This window comes from Scleropages formosus, chromosome 5 (assembly GCF_900964775.1).
Source record: "Scleropages formosus chromosome 5, fSclFor1.1, whole genome shotgun sequence".
Classification (NCBI taxonomy): Eukaryota; Metazoa; Chordata; class Actinopteri; order Osteoglossiformes; family Osteoglossidae; genus Scleropages; species Scleropages formosus.
In genome coordinates, this window is record NC_041810.1 from 25,677,282 (window position 1) to 25,695,209 (window position 17,928).

The 17,928-nt window shown below is 42.1% G+C and overlaps 1 protein-coding gene across 1 annotated transcript; it reads left to right on the top strand.

The window, feature by feature from the left end:
- Positions 1–7,153: 7,153 nt before the first annotated feature.
- On the top strand, positions 7,154–17,885 carry tsg101a (tumor susceptibility 101a). The gene is made up of 10 exons (XM_018765578.2): positions 7,154–7,889; positions 8,184–8,271; positions 9,644–9,709; positions 9,881–10,044; positions 10,740–10,866; positions 11,964–12,027; positions 12,284–12,378; positions 15,136–15,338; positions 15,512–15,751; positions 16,276–17,885. Exons 1-10 carry the CDS (start codon positions 7,845–7,847, stop codon positions 16,363–16,365), a joined length of 1,182 nt encoding a protein of 393 aa, XP_018621094.1. The 5' UTR covers positions 7,154–7,844; the 3' UTR covers positions 16,366–17,885.
- The last annotated feature ends 43 nt before the right edge of the window (positions 17,886–17,928 follow it).

Sequence of the window (17,928 nt, forward strand, 5' to 3'; positions counted from 1 at the left end):
TGGGTTGGGCTGGGCTGGGTTGGGTTGGGTTGGGTTGGGTGGAGGATCAGTGAAGCATTGGGGAAGCTCCAGCCTGGAGGAGGCTACTGAAAACTATTTGGTAGCATACTGGTTATTGTGGACCCAAAGGTTGCAGGTTTGATTCCCACCTTGAGCAAGGTACTTGCTGCAAATTGCTCCAGTAAAATTACCCAGCTCTACAAATGGATAAGTAATTGCAAGTACCTTAACATTTTAATTTGCTTTTGGGGGGAAAAGCTTCAGCTAAATGAATAAATGTAAGTGAAGAGCAGGGCCGCTGTGCAGATGAGGTCACAGCAAGTGCAACGTAGCGCCACCTGGAGGTCAGGAGCAACAACAGATCTCATGGATGACTGTGTCAAAGGCCATAAACCATCTCAGCATGTGACTTCTTGAATCTCTTCTGAAAGGGTCGTGTTACTGAGCATTTTATTCCCCACTGTAATGCAAATTGAACCCCAGCGACACACATCCACGGAACATATCAGGATTAAAAAAAAAATTTGAAACAATTTAAGGAAGAATTACACTAGTAAGACAAAGTAATGAATCTCAAGGCGGAACGGAGAAAACCTAGCATTGAAACCCTGACAACAAGTACAGCATCATCTAAATGCTGCGACAGCCTTTTTGTCTTTAAATTGAGAAAAAATCAGATGCTATTGTTTTTACCTGAAAACAACTTTTAAAAACATTGCACAGGTTTACTGGCACAGAAACCTCATCACATGCATATAATTATTTATGGAATAAATGGAAAATGTATAAATGTATGTGTTCATAACCTATTAAACTACTTTCCTGTTTACAGCCAATTGTACAGTATATTTACTAGATTCTGTTACACTTGGATGTATTTACTGTGAAATGGAATTTCACTAACAAATCTGAGATATTTCACTAAGAGTGGTTTTTCTTTAATACTCTACATACACACAGTGACTTTGCTTTTCCCAGTTCTCAGGTGAACACAAACGTGCAACATCTGTTCAAAGTTCACTTTTTAATTACTTTACTTTTGAAAATCAAAGTACCAAGATGGGCCAGACATAAGGAACATAAAGGTTCAGAGCCATACGCATGTGACGTGGTTGGATTTTGTAATTTTACGAAACATGTTTTCTAAAGCCTTTCTAGGGAGCTACAAATCAAATGATCCACTTTATTTATTCAATACAGTTAACACTTAGTTAAAAAAGACATTCTAAGCTCGCAATCCCTTTGTTTTCAGTTTAATTTGAGTGACTTTTAAATATTTTAAGTTACTGCAATTATAACAATTATTTTAGATGACTGTAGAAATGTTCTTTTGTTCAGCAATACAGGCGCAGGAATTTGATAGTGTCTGAAACGTTTGGCGTACTCTGTCAGCACTAGAGTGACGGAGGCATATGGTAAGTGATCAGACAGATGTCTGCCACTTTCTGATTCATATTATTTTATTTAACTTGACCTGTAGAATTTTGCATTTGAAATTTGGGTTATCTGTGGCTGTCCTTCAGTGTTCACCGATGGTTCCAACAAAAACCTGATGAGCCTAAGAGGGAAGATTCCAGTGTGCCATGCAGGGTGACCTTTAATCAGTTTGCCTGCAACAATACATTAATTTCTTTTTCAACATATTTTTCAAAGACAAAGTAGTTGTAACTCTAATTTTGAGGTTTACCGGTTTATGTATATACCGTACTTGTACCGTACTTTAGGGAGAGGGATGTACCATCCCTGTTTGTGGATTTTGGACAGCTATCCCCTCCACCCTCCAATATGTTATGTGAAGCCCAGCAACGACATGATGATCGGAGGAGGTCCCAAAAAAACTGATGCTGATGGCAAGATCCACTGCCCCTACTTGCAGGAATGGAAGCCTGTGAGTTCGGTTTGTTTGCTTCACGCATCTTGAAGGATCTCCAGTGTGTTGACATTGAGGACAAGTATAAACAGTGTAGAGTCAGCAGGTGGTGTAGAGGTTACAGCTGTATTTTTGCATTCAAAAGATCTGAGTTTGAATTCCTGCCACTGCTGTAGTGTCATTGGTCAAGTAACCTGCCCTAATCTGATGCAGTAAAAATGATCCAGTTGTATAAATGGGTAAATCAGTATAAGTAACTGTAAATATCTTAATATACAAACATAATATTGTAAGTCACTTGTGAGAAAAACATCATCTCAATAATAATAATAATGTGGTTGTATTCTAGTACAGTAGTAACATGCTGTATCATAGCAGCCAGTATGGGGCACTATAGGTATATATAATCTGCATACAAAGTGCTGACATAATCTGATATTTACATTTATTAATTTAGCTTCTTACAGTTTTATACCCACTTATACAGTTGGGTAATTTTTACTGGAGCAATTTTGTGAAGTGCCTTGCTCAAGGATGCTACAGCACTAGGTGGGATTCAAACATGCAACCTTTGGGTCCAAAGGCGGTAGTATTTATTGTACATAGTACTGTATATTATGATACTTTGATATACAATGCACACAGAAATTAATTTTGTTCATAGGTTTGTTCCAGCTGTTATTTAAAATATTTCTAAGAAAAACAAATTTTCGGGTCCTCAGTTATTAAGCAGAATTTATCCACAATTTTTAGAGCCTGAAATTATATGAGCCTCATGATTGTCTTATGTCTCTTGGGCACTTTGCCTTTTGACCTCACCTAGCCCCTGTCGGACCGGTACGGACTGCTCCAGGTGATGAGGGTGATGTTTTAAGCAGAGTTACCACTGTGCCCAAAGGACCCAGCCCTGACCTCAGGCATCTGTGACACTCTGGATCGTGAGTGAACCTGTTACGCCTCATGTTAAAGGTCAAGTCACAGTTTTCTGTCAAAATGTGTGAATATAGCATCAAGAATTATTTACATTACTTTTCATAAAGAGGTCACAACAGAAATCTGCTCTTCTCAGGCCATTTCTGCAAATTCTTTTTTTTTGTTGTTTATACTCAGCAGTTTCTCTAGGGGGTGCGGTGGTGCAGTGGATTGGAACGGGTCCTGCTCTCCGGTGGGTCTGGGGTTCGAGACCTGCTTGGGGTGCCTCGCGACGGACTCGCGTCCTATCCTGGGTGTGTCCCCTCCCCCTTCAGCCTTTCGCCCTGTGTTGCCGGGTTAGGCTCTGGCTCCCCCTGACCCTGTACGGGACAAGCGGTTTCAGGTGTGTGTGTGTGTGTGTGAATTTCTCTTCCTGTTGTATGTGCACATTCAATATCTTATTAATAATAATGAATAAACAAGTGATTTTTCATGGCCAGCATAAGGTTTCAGTATACTCAGACCATTGAAACTCTGCTTAATTACTTACTGGCTTTTGCCGTTTTCTCAGCCTATTTTTTTGTCAGTACCAGTGTCAGAGACCCGGGGAGAAACGTGCTCAAGTTCTGCAGCCGAATCTTGGGCCACTGAAGAAAGACGACGATCCGTTTTGCACAAGGACTGGATCTAAATGTTAGATGCTTGTATTGCTTTAATGGTTCTCTGTATACGGGTTATATGTGTTGTGAAATCGACAGCTGATCTAGTGTTCAATAAAGTTTTGTAACTTTTATAATTTCATGTGTCTTGTGAAGGCTAATTCTTTTATTACGCAATCTACGAATCCGTGTTCATTACAACACTGCACTTTAAAGCTGTATATTAAGTAAAGGCTTCTCTGTTGTTACATGATGATTTACATTAATTGTTATGTATTTATGATGTCTCATTTCAAAGGTTCATTTGAGGCTTTGACATTTGGAAACATATGAACTAACAGTCTGCATTCTCAGTTTCCGGAGAGGGGTTCTAGGCTCATATGATCTGTGCTAAATTACCGGCCCATTTGAAGCCGGTGTGGAGCTGTCCTTCTCACTTTTACAGGCCACCACAGCAAGCAGTCCGAAGTACCTGTCACCCTGTGTCGTGATAGTAAAGGTCCTTGCAGCCGTCTTCCGTAGTCATGGAAACCTGGAAGCTGGTCTCTGGGAACAGGCCACAGAGCATGTCTGGTATTGCTGTATTCTCTGTGAAACAGAGGGACGTTTCTCACGTTGGCTGCTCTGTCTGCTTGCCAGTATCCGACGGATGCGCCGTGTATTGAAGGTGTGCGTCGTCTGATCCACCGGTGATCGGCGGTTCAATTCTGGCATACTAAGTAAAGCTTGCGCCGCTATTGGTGCAGCAAATTTTGGAAATCATCATAACAATAACATGCAGGAATTTTTTTTAATAAGTACACCAGTCGTGGTGATTATGTGCGCAAAAAAAAATTAACAAGCTTTTGTTTTCTGCTGCCCAAGTTTAGAATGATTTGGTGAGCAGAGAAGGCGAGATGGATGGCTGCCTCCCAGTGTACCAAGTGACAAATTTGGGTGTGTGTTCAAGCGTAAACATTTTATGGCAAAGCAGCTGAGGTGGAGAAGAGATACAATAGAGGAGACGCGAACACTCCTGTTTGAGCGCTCGTTGCTCCCTCGCCGCAAGAACCACAACGCACCTTCTCCCTTGAAGGCATCAAGCGTCTCGCTCTCTTCCTGCACAAGCAATCATGCAGGAAGCATACAGCGTAGATATTAAAATCTGCCACCTTGTTAGACGGATCTGAGTTATGTCTTGAGGAAGTGCACGATTTTGGTCCCGTGGTGTCAGGTGAGTGTTTACACATTGCGACAGAAAGGGGCTGCTAACGATAGCCGTACCAACTTTCAAAACAAACATCTCGTTTCTCTCATCTGCACGCTGTAAGATCGAAAGCGGAAGATTGCTTAAAATGTTTACGGGGAAACATCACATCATCTGTGAATTTGGTTGTAAAATTGTGCTCTTCAAATAGCCTAAGGTGTTTGGTTACAGGTTTATGGCCAAGGCCAACAGCGCTGAGGTGTGGATTCACGGGGTGTAGGTGACCTGTGCTTTGAGTTGAAAATATATTGCACTGCGGAGTATAAGGTCTTTGACACACGGGCCTAGACTAAGCATGAAAGCAGCTTCTTTCAAGTTTCAGTCTTCTGACATTTCTTCAGTAAAGTACGCACGCTGGCCGAAGCCGCTTGTCCCGAGCGGGGGTCGCGGCGAGCCGGAGCCTAACCCGGCAACATAGGGCGTAAGGCTCGAGGGGGAGGGGACACACCCAGGATGGGACGCCAGTCCGTCGCAAGGCACCCCAAGCGGGACTCGAAACCCAGACCCACCGGAGAGCAGGACCCACCCAAACCCGCTGCGCCACCATGCCCCCCTTCAGTAAAGTAATGATTTCCAGTTGCACTCATTTCCTCTTTGCATCTGAAACTATTTCAGATCGGAATTAATGCAAAACGCCAGTTCCCAGCCCCACCACTCCCCTCCAGTAATCTGGGTAAAGTACCACCTAATGTTCTGTGACTAACAGGTGGTTTCGTTCTCTTGCAGATTATTCACTTCCCCACCAGAAACCAGGATGCCAAACAAGACTAAGTACCGTCTTTTTTCTTCGGCATCGGGCAAGACGTGCACGGACTGCTTGGATGAGATTATGACACACGTCTCCAAGCCCACACTGAGGAGAATGCTTTCCAAGGTAAGAGCGTGCAGCACCTCACGTGTCGCGCTATCTGTAGGAAATAACGGCGTGTGAGGTGTCCTTGTGCTGTCAATGAATCGGAAACCAGTACCTTCCCATAAAACGGGCAGCAGTAGGGAACGTTACTCATGTCGAACTACATTGAAGCAGCCTTCCTGTGGGCTATGTAACTTTGTTTTTTTTTTTTTTTTTTCTAAACGCAGACACACGTGTGACAAGTTACTTTCAGTTTATGGCAACTAAAATGTGGCACTTCTGGACCGTGAAAACAATGATATCTCACCAACGTATAGCTCCGTTGAATTTCTACTAGCCTGAAAGAAGGGCCACTTCTAAGTGGAATGACTGAGGATATTTGTGTTTATGGGTTGAAAAAGTGGAGCCACTGGTATGGGATATGAGTTAGGGCGAGGTACAGCTAAAGAACATTTAGCAGTGCATCAATGGGGTGCCGAGGATGAAGAGTCTGCACGCTGCAGCATGCTACAGGACAGCAGGTGATGTGGTGATTAAGGACATGAACTTGTAGCTTAAAGGTTGCTAGTTCAAGTCCTGCTCCACACTATAATGAAGTGTCCTTAACCAAGGTGCTTATTACTGGAGGGGAAAAAAAAAAAGTATTATTACAGTAAAAGAAAAAACTTGTTAATGAGTCAAAACTGTAAGCCATTTTGTGATAATGAGTTAACTGTGATTGATTGCTCCCGAATTGGTTTCTCTATGCTATTCGACATTCTGCCGCAAGGCACTGAAACAGTTACAACACCCCCAGCGGCCATGTACATAACATAACACAACGGCACCCAAGGCGGATGCTGACGTCAGGGTCACGTTACCGGAAGTAGTTTTCAGAGCAGCAGGACACTTCCTTTTCCTCGCACACATATTTAATATTATATGGAATTATAGAGATATGATATAAAAAGAAGTGTTTATTCTGTAAACATTGGTTTGATGACAACGTTATATCGGTGGCTCAGTTATCCAATTTCCGAGGAAGTCATTGATTATTTTAAAGCTTCCCATAACCAGGGAATTCTTCACTGTCATTAATGTTAAAATAAAATGTTGTAATTGTTATTGTAATTGTTAAATTACAGTTTATCTCTAAACTTAAAAAACAACAACAAAGCCATTCGGGGATTATTTCTACAAAACGTAACTTCTACCCCTGCGTCGTCTCATTGGAACAGACCTGTGCGCTTGAGAAAAATGGGGTTGTTACCACCGAAGTATCTGCTTATAAAAATAAGGTTAAACAGCAGGTCTCATTTAAGATGATCCACGGAATTTACCCAGCAAGTCATTGTTCAAAAATTCAACGAAAGAAATGTATACAAGCTGCGTGTTCTGCGAAGGCCAATCTGAAGCTTTTCCGCACTTATTGTAGCTGTGCTCATACTGTAACTGTAACATTTCCTCAAATGTAAAATACGCGTCATCGCAAATTGTCACACAGATGTGGGAGAATTAGCTGTTGCTTTGGTTTCATTTACTGCTGCAAGAAGAAGAAGATGAACACACAAATTTATTTAATCAGTCTGTAAGTCTAACTTTAAGTCAAAAATAAGTCTAATTTTATTTGTTACCCAAATTTCATGTCCACATGATGATGCAAATTATGCAATAAGAAACCTGACGTTAGCGTTCTCGAATCAAATGTCTAACAACAGTAAGCTCCTCTAATAAAAGACAACTGTAAATCTTTCAACGTTTTCATGTAAACTGTAATCTGTATTTCTCTTCCTTGCTGTTGTCTTTTGTATTATTGTGCTGCGTTAATGAAAAAAAAAGCGTAATAGGGCGGTTCTTCCGCGTTGGGTCATATTTCCGGAAGTGGTTTCACGTTTTCCTGAACAAGTCCATTATTAACATTAAAGGGGCGGCTTTGACGTCACGGTCATGTTACCGGAAGCGGGTGCGAGGGAATACCGGAAGTGTTTATGTTAATTCAGGAACACAGTTCTTATATTCTTACCAGCAAAGTACAGACGGAGAGACTGTCAAATAATCAATATTTTGTAATCAACTGAGTGATACAAGCGTATACTGGTAGGAACTATACCAAAGAGCAGATAAAAGAGAAGATAAAACGGTGCTGCCGCATTCCGATCGATTCCCGTGCCAGTTGCTTGCCTGCTTCTTGCTTCTTTTCTTCTTCGTTCTTCTTGTTCTTCGCCGGGGAGTTAACTTGTCCCGACGACGGATTAAGAGCAGCGGAAGTAAAATTTATCCCTGAAAAAGAAATACAAGTTCTTTCGGAGTTTCTCTGCTCTCATCATGGCGGTTGTCAACGAAGGGGCGCTCAAGAAAATGCTGTCCAAGGTGAGGAGGGTTTCGTCCGAACATCGTCAGAGCTTCTGAGTCTGACAGACTGTGAGGCCCGAATCGAAGATGGCTTGTGTATTTGTGTGTAGCTTACACACCATCAGTTGTTTGTTATTACTGTCACACAAATGTGATACGTGTTTTACTAGTAGTACTAGTACTAGAGTCAAGAAGCTAAATCCTAACGTGTAGCGTCCGTACTCCGTGTAGCTAACAGATTAGCCATTATCATTTTTCCACATCCATGTGGCCTTGTTACTGTTACCGTTTTATCACGTTTCTTTTGAGCAGCAGTACAAGTACAGAGACCTGACCGTACGGGAGATCGTCAACGTAATCTCACATTACAAGGACCTGAAACCAGTCATGGACGCTTATGGTGAGTACTGACCGATTATTTTTATTATTATTGATACATTTCGTTCAAATATCTGTTAATACAGAGTATTCCTACTGTCGTAATTAATGGTTAGTACCTTGTAGTGCGGCCGACAAGATCTGTGCCACCTACAGGACCTGATCGCTGCCTACATCTTCCCTGTTTCATTCTCTGGAGGGTTTCTTGTCCCTCCTCAAAAGGCGTCCAAAATCAAAAGTCTATAGGTTCTCAGTCTTGGTGTGGGTATGGTGGAATCAACTGCATCTGTGCCTCAGAGCTGCTGAATCCCCCCCAGCATTCAGGAAGGGTGTCAGACCCATGTCTTTCAGACTATATATATTTATATGAGTCCAACACCATCTGCTATGATTATCTGTGTATTTTTTTGCTTCATTGTCACCGATGTGAACTAGCAACGTGGTGGTATCAGACAAACAAGTTGTGTGCTAATAATCCTGTGCTTAAAGAACTTAATTTGTTGTTTTGTTACAGTTGCATGTCACTTTGGATAGAAGTGTCTGCTAATTTAACAAAAACAGATACAAACATTTTGGGAAGAATAGTAGAATGACAGCAGAGCAATGAGAGTAATTTATAAAAGACAATTTCTTTTGATGAGAAGACAGTGTAAAAGGCTTTGGTACAGGAGAAGAAAACAGTACTATAAAAGGATGTTTACAGTGCATTATAATGTGAAAGAAGGATGAATGATGATGATTCTTTGAGGAAAAAAAATTATCCTTTAATATTTATCATAATGTGGATATTCAAGCAGTTCAGTGGATCAGTGTGTAAAAGTATTGGGGCAGCAGGTGGTGTAGCGATTACAGCTGTTGCCTTGTAATTTAAGGACCTGGGTTCAAACCCTCAATTCCACCTTAGTACCCATGATCACGGTACTTATCCTGAGTTGATACAGTAATAATTACCTAGATGTGTATATGGGTAAATCCTTGTGTAAGTAGTTCAGTGTATAAACTTAATTTTGTAAGTCATTTTTGAGAAAGGTGTCAGATAAATGAATAAATATTAATGTGTTGTCGGAGTACTCTATAGTTGTGACTGCGCTAGTTCAGTATTGCATGTTTGTTTGTGGATCTGTCTCCTTTTGCTATTCAAAAATGTGTTTTTTCCATGGATTTGTGATTCCCAAGTCCCCCTAAATGTGTGATAGAAAAAAAAAAAAAAACAGGGAGCAAAAATGCTTGGCAATAGACTTCAACTTCTTAAGTGTATCCTGCTCCAAGATTCCCCTAACTGGCTCCTGATTACCACATCTCTGATTATGTTGACGGATTGAATATGAAACCATTTTTTAAATCAGGTACTATGTTATACAGTAGTAAATACTTTAAATATGTTGTATCCACAGTGTTTAATGATGGCTCCACCAGGGACTTGATGAGTCTGACAGGAACTGTGCCTGTCAGCTACAGAGGTAGGAATAATGCGTTTTATGAAAAATACATTAATACTCATCATGTGATTATATTTGCTACATATCCATTTATTTTCTTGATCTGATGGTTTTATTTATTTTTTTTTTTACATAACAGATTTATATCATTAATTTAAATGGTCTTGATTGATTTCTTCTTGTCCTCTGTAGGAAATGTGTATAATATTCCTGTTTGCCTGTGGCTGCTGGACACATACCCCTACAACCCCCCCATCTGTTTTGTAAAGCCCACCAGTACCATGATGATCAAGACAGGGAAGCACATAGATGCCAACGGCAAGATCTACCTGCCCTACCTGCATGAGTGGAAACATGTGAGTAACCAGGCTTCAGTGTCCTGCTACCAGAGGTCTGCCTCAGTTATTGCTTGTTTTTTTTTTAAGGTTTGTAAATGTTTTGTATTACTCAAATGTTCGTTTCTTACAAGTATTTCAAAAGTGTCGCAATGTTGTAGATATGGTTTAGCTAGGAATTGAGGCATTTACTATGGTTAACGCATAGGGGCAGTGATTTAGCATGTTTCTCGTCTAGCTTCGTAATGCTTTTGTTTCCAACAGTGCAGAAGATACCCAGGCACACGGATCATACTCTTGAGTGTCTGAAATGAAGTTTTATGCCAGATTAACTGTTTTTACATTTTATTTAGCAGACACTTTTCTCCAAAGCGGCTTCCAATGACCTTTATGTAGTGTTATCAGCTCACACACCTTATTCACCAAGGTGACTTACACTGCTAGATACACTACGTACAATGGGTCACTCACCCAAACATCATTTTTAATATGTGCGTTGGCTCCCGAGCAACAGCCAAACCTCTGAGTCGTGTATCTCGCTAACCATGAGCTTTGTCTCAGTGGTGGTTTCTGTGGCCTAAAGTGTGACAGTGCTCACTTCCCTTTGTCTTTCGGTTCCACCAGAGAGTTTAAACATTTTCCAAAAGAATCTCATATGGTCTTTTAGACCCAGTGTCTTGAGTTTAGACGACAGTTCTGTGTTTTCTCTCTCATAGCCCCAGTCGGACCTATTTGGTCTGATCCAGGTCATGATCGTGGTCTTTGGGGAAGAGCCACCTGTGTTTTCTCGGCCGACCACACAGACTCCTTACCAGCCATTCCAGCCTGCCGGCCCCCCGAACCGTGAGTAGACCATTTTGACTTGTCTGCCTCTCATATGTGGTTGACGCAGTATGAGAAGAGAGTTGGGACCTTAGTATTAAGTTGCAGAAACAGCTGTGGTCCTTTATCCATGATATTCTTGGATTTTAATTTTTTTTTTTTTTTTTTTTTTTTTTTTTTCTCTGTGCCTCTTTTGGTACCAAAAACACAGCCATGTAAAGTCTGTGAAAGTACTCGTGCGTTATCCGTCTTGACCAGATCCAGGAAAGAACCTTTTGGTGAAAAGCTGAGATATGTCATTACGTTATTTGTTTTGTGTGTGCACATGGGTTCTTTCAGTCATCACATCTCGTCTCGCAGTCCATAGCAATACTGTTCAAATGTGGAATAAAATGTCAGGGACTCTTAACCTTCTTATAGCCTGGACCTTCTTAAGAATGATGAAAGTAAATAAATTTGGAGAAAAATGTTGCACTCAGTTTATCAAACTGCCGTTTAGTTGTCTTCACACAGATTAACAGAGAAAGTAATAGCCTAATAATATTTTAGGTTTAACTATTTTATTTGATGTTGTTGAGTGTTTTCAAAGCAAACCTATTCTTCAGCAACCTGTTGGAATCCATGCATGAACCCCATACTGAAAATCCCTGATGTAAAAGGCTCTTAGTGGTACCAGTCTTGCCATTCAGGTTTGCTTGGATTGTCCCCATAGGGAAATGGATAAATGAAAGTCCCGATTACTCTTGTGCAGTACCTCTATCAGAGACTAGATGTCACCAGTAATTGCGGTTTTCATTTTATGCTTTCTATTGTTTTTTTTTTAATGTCTTGTTAGGTGAAACAATTTGTATGAACATGATTTCATTAATTTAGCAGACAATTTTATCCAGCACTAATTAGTGTTAAGCTACTTGTTGGTACAGCTAGGTAATTTTAACAAAGCCATTCGGGGTAAGAACCTTTTCAGTAGTACTACGGCAGTTGGTGGGAATTGAACCGGAGATCTTCAGGGGCTCTAATCACTATGCTATAAGCTGCCCCCATTTAAATGGGAAGTATATTTTTGTTTAGTGTTTTACGAATTCACACTGAGCATTTTATGCTTTTGCTCTCTTCAGCTTCCTACATGCCCACAATGCCAACAGTGTCTTCATATGGACCCACTCACCCTCCCAATCCAAGGTAAGGCATTTGGAAGGTCAACAGTCCCTTACTAATGCATCTGAATGTAGAAGAGAAAGATGCCAGACTTATTCTGTTTCCAGAGTCTGTGACGGAAACATTGGTGTTGTTTTGTTATATATTAATTGTTACCTAGAGCCATGGATCATTTAAATAATTGAACTTTCAGGATTTACTGAAGGAAAGTTGAGAATAATTGAAAACATGTTGAAGTGCCTAAGTGACTGTTGTGTTATGTAATATGGTTTCCTTCAAGTGGATACCCAGGATATCCATATCCGAGTGGTAACTCATACCCTGGTGCTGCTGGGCCAGGCCATTACCCTGCGCAGCCTCCTGTCACCACTGTGGGTAAGTTGCCCAGTAACGTGCTGGTAGTTGTCCTTTTGCATCGTTGGCAAACTGCAGCTGTGCATCTCCAGTGCTAAATCACCCAGGTTGTCATCCTGATCCTACAGCGAAGAGTATAGCTAGCGAGCGAACGAGTGAGTGAGCTTTATTGCAAAGTATGTTTACACATACAAGGAATTCGTCTTGGTGACAGGACCTTCCACAGAACAGACAGAATGACAGTGACAAGACACAGATAATAAAAGTAGAGTGGGCTAATAAAAGATTTAAAAAAATATATAGAGTATAAAGTGCACAATATACAAAATAGACGCTAGCCATTATATGTTTGTACAGGTATGTTATATACAATGCAAGGGAAAGTAAATAAGAGATATGATGTGAAAAATAAATATAACTAGCGTTGTTTATTGCACCTGTTTACTCCCTAGGGGGCATTTAGCTGTTCATGAGGCAGATGGCCTGAGGAAAGAAACTTTTCCTGTGCCTGGCTGTCCTGGTGCTCGGTGCCCTGTAGCGCCGGCCAGATGGCAAAAGTTCGAAGAGGAAGTGGCCTGGATGTGAGGGGTCTAGAATGATTTTGCCAGCCCTTTTACTGACTCTGGACGAGTGCAGTTCTTGGAGAGCTGGGGGGGGATGTGCCGATGATTCTTCCAGCAGTCCGAACTATCCGCTGTAGTCTTCTGATGTCTGACTTCGTAGCTGAGCCGAACCAGACAGTTATAGAGGTGCAGAGAACAGACTGGATGACTGCAGAGTAGAATTGCATCAGCAGCCTCTGTGGCAGATTGAACTACCTCAGCTGGCAAAGGAAATACAACCTCTGCTGGGCCTTCTTCACAATGGAGTCTATGTGGGGCTCCCACTTCAGGTCCTGTGAGATGGTGGTGCCCAGGAACCTGAATGACTCCACTGTTGCCACAGTGCTGTTCATGATGGTGAGTGGGGATAATGCTGGGGTGTTTCTCCTAAGGTCCACAATCATCTTCACCGTTATGAGCGTGTTCAGGTCCAGGTTGTTATGACTGCACCAGACAGCCAGCTCTTTAAACTCACGTCTGTAAGCAGACTCGTCGCCATCCCGGATGAGGCCGACGAGCGTGGTGCCGTCTGCGAACTTCAGGAGCTTGACAGACGGGTCTTTTGCGGCGCGGTCGTTGGTGTACAGGGAGAAGAGCAGTGGGGAGAGCACACATCACTGGGGGGCACCAGTACTGACCGTGCGAGTCTTGGATGAGAATTTTCCCAGCCTCACTAGCTGCTGCCTGTCCGTCAGGAAGTTGGTGGTCCACCGACAGATGGAGGTGGGCACAGAGAGTTGGGTTAATTTGGACAGGAGGAGGTGTGGGATGATGGTGTCGAAGGCCGAGCTGAAGTCCACGAACAGGATCCTCACATAAGTCCCTGGTTTGTCCAGATGTTGCAGGATGTAGTGCAGTCCCATGTTGACTGCATCATCCGCAGACCCGTTTGCTCGATAAGTAAACTGCAGGGGGTCCAGTAATGTCCTTCAGGTAGGCCAACACCAGTCTTTCAAATGACTTCATGACCACAGACGTTAAGGTGACAGGTCTGTAGTCAAGTGCATAATATTGTAGTGAAAACATAATAAATTACCTTAATTTGTCAAGGCGATATTTCCCTTATTGAAAATTATGCACAAAAATGTGTATGTTTGAATAACTACATAAATATAATCCTTGTATCTTTGTTGTTATGGCCCGTAGAGTTCTGTGATGTCACTGTGCTGTTTTAAACTATTCTCAACATTACACTGTGAGGTTATTGCTTGGTTTTGTGCCAAACTTACCCTTCATTGTCTGTGAAACAGAGGGCTGGGAAGGTCACCCTGGTGACCAGAGCCTGGGTGGTAGAACCCATTACCAGGGGTGTGTTCACTTTGGAGAAGCACAGACCTGTTTGCTATGCTCTTGTGCCTCTAAATTTAGGCCAGTGGGGGTGCAATTCCTAGGGGAGCCTGAGCTGTGCAGCACGGCTTAAACCTGACATTCCCACCGATGGCCTCACCCCTGCTGCCTCTGCTCTTCAGGAGCTTCTGTGCAGCCAGCCTTCTTAGCCCAGGACTCACAGAACCTTGGAGACCTGGTTCTCATTGTTCTTGCACTCCACATTGAGCAGAGCGGAAGCGTATCTTCCCTGAGAAATTACCTTTCAGTCTTCCTGTTTGAACGTCTCTTGCTTTGTGGCTAATGTGAACCTCTGCTTTCTTTGCTGCTTTAACTCCTTGTTTGCTTGTCAGAAATATATGTTGCAAGATTCCAAATTAGGTTATTTGTCCTGTATTTTGGCACAAGTGTGAAAGTCTGCCAAAAAGTTTAAATTCTAGACCAACAGCTCTGGTTTCCTAGATTCAAAAGACACATTTCGGATGTACTGGTCACTTTTAATCGCACTGTGTGTGAGTATATGGTGGACTGCCATCCCATCCAGGGTGTACTGTGCCATACGCTGTGTACTTCGAACATAGGCTCTGAATCATGATGACCCTGCATTGGACAAGTAGTTATTGAAAATAGGTGGATGGATGTATATCAGAAACCTCCAAAAATGATTATAAATTGGCTTTATAGGTAGTGCTAAATGGAACAATGTATAAATGGGTAAATTATTACAAATGTGTTTAGTATAGAAAAAATCTCACTGAATCAATATATTGACTGTCTGCCTACAAACAGTGGGTCCTTTATGGATCCATGAGTACCAGTCAAAGGAGGTCTTTCTGAACTCTGACCTTAGGCCCTAGCCGCGATGCCACCATCGGGGAGGACACCATCCGCGCATCGCTCATCTCAGCTGTGAGTGACAAGCTACGCTGGAGAATGAAGGAGGAGATGGACCGGGCCCAGGCCGAGCTGGATGCTCTAAAGAGGACTGAGGAAGATCTGAAGAAAGGTCACCAAAAGCTGGAGGAGATGATCTCCCGCTTGGACCAGGAAGTGGTAAGTAGTTTTCAGAAATCTCCTCCATCTGCACTGTAGAATGTATTGCATAAATACCGATATTAATGCCAACAGCAATGAGAATGATGTCGTAGTAGTGTTGGTATTCTCAACTTCCTTGTTTTCTCCCCCAGTCCTTACTCTGTCATCCTTACTCTTGTTCTTTGTGTCAGGCGGAGGTGGACAGGAACATTGAGCTCCTGAAGCGGAAGGATGAGGAGCTCAGTGCTGCCCTTGAAAAGATGGAGAGCCAGTCAGAGAACAATGACATTGATGATGTCATTGTCCCCACGGCTCCCCTCTACAAGCAGATCCTGAACCTGTACGCTGAGGAAAATGCCATCGAGGACACCATCTTCTACCTGGGGGAAGCTCTCCGCCGTGGAGTCATTGACCTTGAGGTTTTTTTGAAGGTGAGCTGGCTCTTGTACATCTTGTCATCCTTTTTAGCCACTTGACACCTTTTCAACTTGCTTCTGTTCTTTCCCTTCCTATTACATGCTTTCATCTGACATACCTTAAAAATGTCAGAAAATACAAAATGTTAACTTTAGAAATCTCATGTATGAAACATTGTTTTAAGTGTTCTTACCCTATGAAGAGGAGTTTTGTGTTTTCATACATGGATACCTTGGGGTTTAAGTTTTAGTATTTTTTCTTGGCTTCGCTCAGTGCCCTTTTGCTGTTTACTCATGATTCTATAAGACATAGTCAGACACATACTTTCAAGTCCACAAATTACTCTCTTCCTTACATTCCCAGCTATCCGTTCTTCTGAATCCAATGTGAATGTAAGAAATCTGTACTAGTTGTGTTTTATAAAAGCAATGGTTCTGTAATGGATGAGATCTGGAGATACTATTGACAAAGGCAAACTTTATCTTCACATCAGAATTCAAAGGTGTTAACAAGCTCATTCCTCTTGCTCTTTTGGCAGCATGTGCGTCTCCTGTCCCGAAAACAGTTTCAGCTGCGAGCGCTGATGCAGAAAGCCCGAAAGACCGCTGGGCTCAGTGACCTCTACTGAGCCAAGTGACCCCAGCGTGAGGCCTCTGTGGGACAGAGCCATCTTTTCCATGTAGTTTATTCCCAAACCCATAGGAGCTTAAGACTGTGGCCAGTGTCTTCAGTCAGTGTCCGCAGCAAAATGGCAATTCTCTCTACTGACCGCTGACAGTAGATCTCAACGCATGCTCTCCACCTCATGAGGTCTCAAGTCTACCTGCCTGACATTCTGTCTATCACTTTGCATGTTTGTGTGAAGAAGGTTTGCAATATTTGGAAGCAAAGGAAAGCTGCCTAAAGAATGTGTCTGTTTCTGGCTGCCAGCGTCATCGTATTTCTTCCCTCTGTTTGCATTAAGCATTAGTTCCGCATCCTGTTGAGCCTTATCTGACTGATAGTGCTTCAGTTAGTCACAGGCTGTAAAATGTGCCGTGAGCAATTCAAGGACATAACACAGGAGGCTCATCTGATAGCTCATCCGGATGTGAGCTCTCCAGCAGCTGCAGGACACCTCCCATTACAGTACCTGTATTGTGGAGTGACTCCTAGCGCCATCTGGGTCCATGCTGATGCACTAGTGCCAATGTAATGGAGGTGATTGGATGGGATAATGAGGTTGGATAGATGTCTGATATTAACACGGTGGAGTCCTGCTGTTCAGATCCTGTTGTTGCACTTTTAATGATGCCCCTCAAGTAAGTAAAGCAAGTCCTTTTCATATCCTCCTCAGACCCAGCAGGAAAGGGTTTTGCATTTATTTCTAGTTTTTCTAGGAAATTCTCCAAGCCCAATCCCAGACCTGTATCATACAAACAGGAGTTAGAATGGTGTCGTGTGCAGGTTGGTAGATAACACTTAAATGTCCTCTTCAGTGCACAAAACCTAATAGCTGGGTCTTGGGAGGATTCAGGGCCTGTTTTGTTTAGTTTCTGTGTTCAGTTACTGTTTGTCTATTCTTTTCAGACCAGGATTTAGGGGTTGCTGACTTGTCACTTAACCTATTTAGTTTCCTTCTGCATGTATCACTAGAATCTGGTGTCTTATACACTTGTTGCATATTCTAAAAATCATGGAAATGTTAATATGCAGCTGGTGGGAAGAGTATTTTTTACTCTTCATCTGGTTTAACAGCCTTTCAGTGTGTTTCAGCCTGACTTGGAAAATAGTGCTTAGCATTTGGGAACTGGGTGAAAAGAATCTGAAGTTCCAGTGAATAGATCATTTACAGTAACATGTAGATTTAATATGCCTTGAAGGAAATGTAGAAAGTTGGGATAGAGAAGTTGTTCAGCTAGAGCTGCTGGGGTTGTTAAAGCATATTTGTTACCAATTTTTCTGTTAATATTGGTTGATAAATGCAAACAAACCCCCCCTTAAGCTCCTGTTCTTTAAGGAAGCCTGTGTGCTTCACAGGTTTCTCTTGGTAGATTTAGGGAAGAAAATGTTTATTTTACTTATGGGTTTAAATGGAAAAGCAAGCAGTCAATGTATCTTAGTGTAGTGTTTTACTGTACAGGAAGTAATTAAAACATAAGCCTCTTGCCTACTGAGTTGATTTTATAATTTGAACAGGAAAAACAAGAGC